Below are 10249 nucleotides of genomic sequence, written 5' to 3' on the forward strand. Positions count from 1 at the left end.
CAGGTGGGTGTCCACGCTGGTGGCTGGTACAGGTGGGTGTCCACGCTGGTGGCTGGTACAGGTGGGTGCCCACGCTGGTGGCTGGTACAGGTGGGTGTCCACGCTGGTGGCTGGTACAGGTGGGTGCCCACGCTGGTGGTTGGTACAGGTGGGTGCCCATGCTGGTGGCTGGTACAGGTGGGTGCCCACGCTGGTGGCTGGTACAGGTGGGTGCCCACGCTGGTGGCTGGTACAGGTGGGTGTCCACGCTGGTGGCTGGTACAGGTGGGTGCCCATGCTGGTGGCTGGTACAGGTGGGTGCCCACGCTGGTGGCTGGTACAGGTGGGTGCCCACGCTGGTGGCTGGTACAGGTGGGTGCCCACGCTGGTGGCTGGTACAGGTGGGTGTCCACGCTGGTGGCTGGTACAGGTGGGTGCCCATGCTGGTGGCTGGTACAGGTGGGTGCCCACGCTGGTGGCTGGTACAGGTGGGTGTCCACGCTGGTGGCTGGTACAGGTGGGTGTCCACGCTGGTGGCTGGTACAGGTGGGTGCCCACGCTGGTGGCTGGTACAGGTGGGTGTCCACGCTGGTGGCTGGTACAGGTGGGTGCCCACGCTGGTGGTTGGTACAGGTGGGTGCCCATGCTGGTGGCTGGTACAGGTGGGTGCCCACGCTGGTGGCTGGTACAGGTGGGTGCCCACGCTGGTGGCTGGTACAGGTGGGTGTCCACGCTGGTGGCTGGTACAGGTGGGTGCCCATGCTGGTGGCTGGTACAGGTGGGTGCCCACGCTGGTGGCTGGTACAGGTGGGTGCCCACGCTGGTGGCTGGTACAGGTGGGTGCCCATGCTGGTGGCTGGTACAGGTGGGTGCCCACGCTGGTGGCTGGTACAGGTGGGTGCCCACGCTGGTGGCTGGTGCAGGTGGGTGTCCACGCTGGTGGCTGGTACAGGTGGGTGCCCATGCTGGTGGCTGGTACAGGTGGGTGCCCACGCTGGTGGCTGGTACAGGTGGGTGCCCACGCTGGAGGCTGGTACAGGTGGGTGTCCACGCTGGTGGCTGGTACAGGTGGGTGCCCACGCTTGTGTCTGGTACTGGTGCGTGCCCACGCTGGTGGCTGGTACAGGTGGGTGTCCACGCTGGTGGCTGGTACAGGTGGGTGCCCACGCTGGTGGCTGGTACAGGTGGGTGCCCACGCTGGTGGCTGGTACAGATGGGTGTCCACGCTGGTGGCTGGTACAGGTGGGTGCCCATGCTGGTGGCTGGTACAGGTGGGTGCCAACGCTGGTGGCTGGTACAGTTGGGTGCCCACGCTGGTGGCTGGTACAGGTGGGTGTCCACGCTGGTGGCTGGTACAGGTGGGTGCCCATGCTGGTGGCTGGTACAGGTGGGTGCCCACGCTGGTGGCTGGTACACGTGGGTGTCCACGCTGGTGGCTGGTACAGGTGGGTGTCCACGCTGGTGGCTGGTACAGGTGGGTGCCCACGCTGGTGGCTGGTACAGGTGGGTGTCCACGCTGGTGGCTGGTACAGGTGGGTGACCACGCTGGTGGCTGGTACAGGTGGGTGCCCACGTTGGTGACTGGTACAGGTGGGTGCCCATGCTGGTGGCTGGTACAAGTGGGTGCCCACGCTGGTGGCTGGTACAAGTGGGTGTCCACGCTGGTGGCTGGTACAGGTGGGTGCCCACGCTGGTGGCTGGTACAGGTGGGTGCCCATGCTGGTGGCTGGTACAAGTGGGTGCCCACGCTGGTGGCTGGTACAAGTGCTTGCCCACGCTGGTGGCTGGTACAAGTGGGTGCCCACGCTGGTGGCTGGTACAAGTTGGTGCCCACGCTGGTGACTGGTACAAGTGGGTGCCCACGCTGGTGGCTGGTACAAGTGGGTGCCCACGCTGGTGGCTGGTACAGGTGGGTGCCCACGCTGGTGGCTGGTACAAGTGGGTGCCCACGCTGGTGGCTGGTACAGGTGGGTGCCCACGCTGGTGGTTGGTACAAGTGGGTGCCCATGCTGGTGGCTGGTACAAGTGGGTGCCCACGCTGGTGGCTGGTACAGGTGGGTGCCCATGCTGGTGGCTGGTACAGGTGGGTGCCCACGCTGGTGGCTGGTACAGGTGGGTGCCCACGCTGGTGGCTGGTACAGGTGGGTGCCCACGCTGGTGGCTGGTACAGGTGGGTGCCCACGCTTGTGGCTGGTACAGGTGGGTGCCCACGCTGGTGGCTGGTACAGGTGGGTGCCCACGCTTGTGGCTGGTACAGGTGGGTGCCCACGCTGGTGGCTGGTACAGGTGGGTGCCCACGCTTGTGGCTGGTACAGGTGGGTGCCCACGCTGGTGGCTGGTACAGGTGGGTGCCCACGCTTGTGGCTGGTACAGGTGGGTGCCCACGCTGGTGGCTGGTACAGGTGGGTGCCCACGCTGGTGGCTGGTACAGGTGGGTGCCCACGCTGGTGGCTGGTACAGGTGGGTGCCCACGCTGGTGGCTGGTACAGGTGGGTGCCCACGCTGGTGGCTGGTACAGGTGGGTGCCCATGCTGGTGGCTGGTACAGGTGGGTGCCCATGCTGGTGGTTGGTACAGGTGGGTGCCCATGCTGGTGGCTGGTACAGGTGGGTGCCCACGCTGGTGGCTGGTACAGGTGGGTGCCCACGCTGGTGGCTGGTACAGGTGGGTGCCCACGCTGGTGGCTGGTACAGGTGGGTGCCCACGCTGGTGGCTGGTACAGGTGGGTGCCCACGCTGGTGGCTGGTACAGGTGGGTGCCCACGCTGGTGGCTGGTACAGGTGTGTGCCCACGCTTGTGGCTGGTACAGGTGGGTGCCCACGCTGGTGGCTGGTACAGGTGGGTGCCCACGCTGGTGGCTGGTACAGGTGGGAGCCCACGCTGGTGGCTGGTACAGGTGGGTGCCCACGCTGGTGGCTGGTACAGGTGGGTGCCCACGCTGGTGGCTGGTACAGGTGGGTGCCCACGCTGGTGGCTGGTACAGGTGGGTGCCCACGCTGGTGGCTGGTACAGGTGGGTGCCCACGCTGGTGGCTGGTACAGGTGGGTGCCCACGCTGGTGGCTGGTACAGGTGGGTGCCCACGCTGGTGGCTGGTACAGGTGGGTGCCCAAGCTGGTGGCTGGTACAGGTGGGTGCCCACGCTGGTGGCTGGTACAGGTGGGTGCCCACGCTGGTGGCTGGTACAGGTGGGTGTCCACGCTGGTGGCTGGTACAGGTGGGTGCCCACGCTGGTGGCTGGTACAGGTGGGTGCCCACGCTGGTGGCTGGTACAGATGGGTGTCCACGCTGGTGGCTGGTACAGGTGGGTGCCCATGCTGGTGGCTGGTACAGGTGGGTGCCCACGCTGGTGGCTGGTACAGTTGGGTGCCCACGCTGGTGGCTGGTACAGGTGGGTGTCCACGCTGGTGGCTGGTACAGGTGGGTGCCCATGCTGGTGGCTGGTACAGGTGGGTGCCCACGCTGGTGGCTGGTACAGGTGGGTGTCCACGCTGGTGGCTGGTACAGGTGGGTGTCCACGCTGGTGGCTGGTACAGGTGGGTGCCCACGCTGGTGGCTGGTACAGGTGGGTGTCCACGCTGGTGGCTGGTACAGGTGGGTGCCCACGCTGGTGGTTGGTACAGGTGGGTGCCCATGCTGGTGGCTGGTACAGGTGGGTGCCCACGCTGGTGGCTGGTACAGGTGGGTGCCCACGCTGGTGGCTGGTACAGGTGGGTGTCCACGCTGGTGGCTGGTACAGGTGGGTGCCCATGCTGGTGGCTGGTACAGGTGGGTGCCCACGCTGGTGGCTGGTACAGGTGGGTGCCCACGCTGGTGGCTGGTGCAGGTGGGTGTCCACGCTGGTGGCTGGTACAGGTGGGTGCCCACGCTGGTGGCTGGTACAGGTGGGTGCCCACGCTGGTGGCTGGTACAGGTGGGTGCCCACGCTGGTGGCTGGTACAGGTGGGTGCCCACGCTGGTGGCTGGTACAGGTGGGTGCCCACGCTGGTGGCTGGTACAGGTGGGTGCCCACGCTGGTGGCTGGTACAGGTGGGTTCCTTCTTTTATGTCACCCACTTTTACCACTCCTCAAACATCACCTTCCTTCACCTCCCACTATCAAAACCTCCTCTGCAACTATATCACCCTTTATTCACATCCCCACCACCGCATCCAATTCTCCACAACTCCCACACCTGCTGGTCACACGGCTGCAGTCAGCGACACCCACAACCTGGAGAGACCAAACTTACCGATGGCACCGGAAGAGGGAACGAAACCTCTGTGTTCCAGAGACCTCCTGAGTTGGAGCTTCCAGCTGGCTCGTGGCATGGACTACCTCTCCCACAGGAAGGTACTGCCGTCTCTCCTCTCACCTCTGTTGTGGCTTTCTTGACACTGCAGTTTTCCATGGACAGTACAGCTAAACAAACCATTCCACGGGCGGGTATAGAACCCGCGATCAGAGAGTCTCAAAACTCCAGACCGTCGCGTTAGCCACTGTCTGGAGTTTTGAGACTCTCTGATAGCGGGCTCTATCCCCATCCGTGGTATGGTTTGTTTGCAATCGTGTCATTACGATTTCGTGAGACAGTACAGCTGGGGTGCCACAGCCTTCACCAGCGCCGTGACTTCTATTCTCGTGGTCCTGGTCATTTTTATTATTTGTGTTGACTTTTATGTTAATTTATGCATTCTTAATACTATGGCTGAAACATTCTACTTATTCTTGTGGTATGATCTATTATACTGTGGTGTGATATACTATATACCTGGAGCATACCTGGAGAGGGTTTCGAGGTTCAACGCCCCCGCGGCCGGTCTGAAACTAGGCTTCGTGGTGGATCAGGGTCTGATCAACCATGTTGGTACTGTTGGCCGCACGCAAACTGAAGTACGAATCACAGCCCGGCTGGTCAGGTAATGACTTTAGCTACCTTTCCAGTGCCTTATTGAAGACAGCCAGGGGTCTACTGGTAATCCGCCTAATGTATGCTGGGAGGCAGTTGAACAGTCTTGGACCCCTGGCACTTATTGTGTTGTCTCTCAGCGTACTCGTGGCGCCCCTGCCTTTCATTGGGGCGATGTTGCATCTCCTGCCGAGTCTTTTGTGGCATGACATATTATACTGTGATATTATACTGTGGCATGACATATTATACTGTGATATTATACTGAGGTGTGATATACTGTGGTGTGATATATTATATTGTGGTGTGATATGCTGTGGTGTGATATATTATATTGTGGTGTGATTAGATTTAGATTTTGCCACCGAAGTGGCTAGTTTATTGTGCACCCCATATCCATCCTGTGGACGGTAGCGCAAGAGCATATGGATACACAAAAGGCCTAGGAACTAGGCCCCAAAGGGTTAACAGGAATACATATGGATTTATATCTACATATCTATAGTTCACTTATCTGTTACAAGCAAATTTAGGAAATTTGCTTAGTATATCTGGTATCTTATTTTCATTAATAAGATATCTTGACATGTCACATAGGTTATTATACTGTCTGTCTCTGTATTCCTCAATAAGTGGACAATTAAGTACATAGTGTTCAAGAGAGTGACCATATGCCTGATCACATAATTTACATTTAGTTTGATCATCATCTGTGTGTCTCCCAAACTGCCAGAAGTACTTGTAACCAAGCCTAAGCCTGGCCACTACAACATCAGTCAGTCTGTTCACATTGCAAGTTGCTCCATAAACATACTTATCTACGTTCATGTTATCATAGTGGGTTATAGATCTACTCAGGCTTCTAACTGCATTCCTATAACAATCATTTTCATTATTTACTTCTCTCCTAATATTATTCCTAATGCTAGACACAGTTATACCAAAGTTATATTCTACATTCTCCTTCTCGATACTCTTCTTGGCTAACATATCAACTTTATCATGAAGGAGTAATCCAATGTGTGATGGGATCCATAGCAATTGTACATTAATTCCTTTGTCCCTAATTTTTGAGTATCTATACCTGGCTTCCCCAATGAGCATGTTGTTGGAGTCATTATATGAGCCAAGAGCCTTCAATGATGACATAGAATCAGTAATGATGATAGAGTCAAGCTCAGTGTCATAGGTTAGCTTTAGCGCCATTAGGATTGCAAACAATTCAGTTTGCAGTGTAGACGCCCAGTTGTTAATTCTTATGCCTAACTCAACAAATTTATTATCGTTCTTAACTAGGGAGGTGGCAACGAGGGCTGATGCAGTCCTGCCAGAAGACTCCTGTTTAGATCCATCAGTGTATATAACTTGTGATAACTTGTTACTACCAGCTAGGTGAGAAATTTCTTCTTGAGCAGTTGCTCTAACAAGAGATTTAAGGAAGGGATTACTAGCAATGAGCTTCTTGGGAGGGACTTGTAGGTATGTGATATTAAATGAACACATCTTCCATGGAGGGGTGAAATGCTCTTGTTGCCTACAGTGATACAGTTCATGCAGGTTATAAAACTTAATGCAATTGCACGTTTTCACAATCCATTTAGATCTGTGTGTATTTACCTCTAGACACTTGGTAAGATTCACTGTGACAGTGTCTGGTTCGTTTCTCAACATTCTAATACCGAGTACAGTGTTAATTTCAACAATCCTATCACTGATACTAGAAATACCAAGCTCCTTCCTCATGTTAAGAACTTTTGTAGATCTGGGACAGCCAAGAATAATCCTGAGAGCTTCATTTTGCATTAACTCCAAGGGTAGGAGAGAACTTTCTCTAGCTAATATCAACATGGGAGCAGCATAATCAATTAAGGACCTAACATAGGCTATGTACATCATTCTCACGATTCTCACATTTGCACCATAGTTGGGATTGTAGCCAGCAACAGCTTTGAGAGCATTTAGCCTAGCTTTACATTTCTTGTTTAGTTGTGGTATAGTGGATTTGTTAAAGGGTACATCTACACCAAGATATCTGTAAGTTTTAACGTAGCTAATGATTTCACCCTGCAAATAGATGGGTGGGGGATGTCGTTTGCTTGTTAATATCTTAGTTTTAGAGGAAGATATTATGAGGCCTAGTCGATTACAAATTGCTTGAACTTCATTAAGAATGGTATTCATCTTCTTATGCCCTGTTGCATGGATCATGATATCATCAGCATAGCTTATAGCTATATGTTTAGGTGAGGCAGGTAGAGCATTTAGGAGAGCATTAATCAGAATATTAAATAGCATGGGACTAAGAACTCCTCCCTGCGGTGTACCTAAAGACATTTCTTTAGAATCACTTCTGAAGCCTTGGTAAAGGACAGAGGATACTCTATTTGACAGGTATCCTATTATCCAGCAGAGTAAGCTACCACCAATATTCATTTTGGCTAGTTCATGTAGTATAACGGTTCTGTTCGCAATATCAAATGCAGATTTTAGATCAAGAAAAGTGGTAAAACTAGTAGAGGTGTGTGCAGTGAGAAAGGTGGAAATACAGTTCTGCACACTTTTACCTTTCATGAACCCATAGAGGTAGGGGGAAAGTTGATCTCTGATTCTGTAGTACAGTCTGTTAAGCATCATTCTTTCAAAAGTTTTACAAAGACAACTAGTTAAGGAGATCGGCCTAAATGTATCAGGCTGTTGGGGCTTAGGGATAGGCACAATGAGACTATTGGTCCAGGAAGTAGGAAGAACGCCCTCAATGTAACTGAGATTATACAGTGCCAACAAAGGGTTATCAGGCACGTGCCTTAGAGTTCTGAGAATATCATAGGTTATACCATCCTCTCCAGGAGCAGTTGATCGACCTTTGGTTAATGCATTATCTAATTCATACTCGGTAAAGAGGCAATCACTCTCATCAATATTTTGGCTCATAAAATTAATCAGTTTCAACATTTCTTCAGAAGTACTCTCTAAATTTTTTCTAATATGAGATGGAAGGCTTTCATGCCTGGATGTTTTGGACCAGTCATTTATGAGGTCATTTGCTTTTTCAAGAGGAAAGGGATGAGCAACATTGCCAGTCTTTTTCCTGGTTATTTTATTTATACCTTTCCAAGCCAAACTCAAAGGGGTGGACCTATTTAATCCACTAACAAACTGTTCCCATTCCTGTTGCCTAAGTTCTTCCTTTCTATTCCTTGCATTTGTTAGTGCAGCTTGGAACGTTCTGAGCAGGTCTGGGGTTCTACATTCACGGTATGCTTTACCAATCCTCCTAGCTGCATGTGTTAGATTGCGCAGCTGTGGATCATTATAGTATTTACATTGGTTTTTATTGTTATTTATAGTGGAGGGTCTTTGTTTCCTATTCCTGCCCACTTGATCTGTGAGAACACTCTCAATAGTGGTAATTAAATCATCATTAAATTTTTGTGTGCCAATGGGCTCGTAATTCTTATACCATTGATCCAAGTGGTTAATAAAGTTGTCTCTGTGTTCTGGTTTGAGAATAAGTTTCCTCCTTCTGTATTTAGCTCCTTGATTGCTGGAGATGTGATCAAGATTGACAGTTGTTAGTCTTGGGAAGTGATCAGATAGAAGATCATCAACTATGACAGAGTCATGCATCGTATATGATGTATTAAATCCAAGACACAGATCTAGTATGCCACCATATATGTGAGTAGGCTCAGTAGTGCCCACAATTCGAACATTATCATGCTCATTTAGCAATCTCACTAGTTTAGTTCCATTGGTGTTTGTTATAGACCCACCAATATTCTTATGTCTGGCATTAAAATCTCCAAGAATGATGGTAGGTTCACTATTGATGCGATCTGGTAAAGTATCAGGTCGAAGCTGGTTCGCTGGGGCATAGAGATTAAAAATGTTTATGGAAAAATCGCCTGCATATACTTTGACACCATGATACTGCATGGAAATAAATGGTATAAAATACCGACACAATGGAAATATAAACACAAATGCAGTATAATGTGATCCTTTATTGACTACGTTTCGCCCACACAGTGGGCTTTTTCAAGTCACAAACAGAACTGTTTGTTCTGTTTGTGACTTGAAAAAGCCCACTGTGTGGGCGAAACGTAGTCAATAAAGGATCACATTATACTGCATTTGTGTTTATATTTCCATGATACTGCATGTTAACTCGACTCTGCAAGGAAAGGAGTGAATGTGGCAAGTTCTTTCTGACATACATCACACAACAGTTGGTTGACCTTAGGTTATAAGCTGCATATCCAGGCAAGTTTGGTGGAGGTGCTCCATCTTTCAATCTACATTCCTGCAAACAGATGACATCAATATTCTTGGTTGCACTAATATGATGTAAGTCAGGCAACCGCTTCCTGATGGAAGCCATGTTCCATGAAAAGATTTGTAATGTATCCATTGTAGTGAGTTATTACAATCTCTTGCTCATAAGATGGTAAAAACTATTATGCTTTGACTACAGTGTGCAGATACTTAAGAGCAAATAGCATAGTTTGTACGTCTTTATCTTCAGGACCTCTATTTTTAAGCATTTTTCGGCATTTTGGCAGCCAGTGATAAGGCAATTTTTGAAGGCAAGAGTTATGGGCTTCTTTCTCACAAATTGCTGGAAGCTGAACGGAGATTGCTGCACTTTTGACATCATCACCATGCTCAAGAGCATCATCCTGATTACATATATTTATTAAACTTGTCAGGATCTGTTCAAGATGCTCAATTTTTTTCTGGAAATTTGTTATAATATGAGGAAGGTCAGGCGAATCCAATGCCTCTCCGGAGGATGGCACTTCTGGGTTAGTGCTTTCTTTAACACCTATCACCTTAACAGGTACCATGGTTACATTAGTGTTCTCTGTTTCATCATTCATTGCAGGTAGGTCCTGTGCATCTGACTCATCTCCAATTTCCAGGGAGGTTACCTGTGTGGTGTCCGTCTGACTGTTGTAGTTGTGTGTATTGGGAGAAATGACAAACTCATCCCCATATTCAGGTGTAGCCATAGGTATCTGTAGTGGCAGACCAGTAGTTCCATATGTGCTAGCAGGGATGGCTAGCTCCTCCACAGCTGGTGTGTGTGATGGCATTCTGGTATCACCACTGTGGTGTGATATACTGTGGTGTGATATATTATATTGTGGTGTGATATACTGTGGTGTGATATATTATACTGTGGTGTGATATATTATACTGTGGTGTAATATACTGTGGTGTGATATATTATACTGTGGTGTGATATACTGTGGTGTGATATACTGTGGTGTGATATACTGTGGTGTAATATACTGTGGTGTAATATACTGTGGTGTAATATACTGTGGTGTAATATACTGTGGTGTAATATACTGTGGTGTAATATACTGTGGTGTAATATA

The 10249-nt window shown here is 50.8% G+C and overlaps 1 protein-coding gene across 1 annotated transcript in view; it reads left to right on the top strand.

Annotated features, from left to right (window-relative positions):
- Positions 1 to 4121: 4121 nt before the first annotated feature.
- The window catches only part of LOC128704682 (fibroblast growth factor receptor 3-like), a 43039-nt gene continuing 36911 nt past the window's right edge, over positions 4122 to 10249 (top strand). Inside the window, exon 1 of the mRNA XM_070089486.1 lies at positions 4122 to 4309. Within this exon, the coding sequence (XP_069945587.1) occupies positions 4211 to 4309 (99 nt within the window). The 5' untranslated portion in view covers positions 4122 to 4210. The remainder of the gene's footprint in view (positions 4310 to 10249) is intronic.

Source organism: Cherax quadricarinatus, chromosome 2 (genome assembly GCF_038502225.1).
Source record: "Cherax quadricarinatus isolate ZL_2023a chromosome 2, ASM3850222v1, whole genome shotgun sequence".
NCBI classification, from domain to species: Eukaryota; Metazoa; Arthropoda; class Malacostraca; order Decapoda; family Parastacidae; genus Cherax; species Cherax quadricarinatus.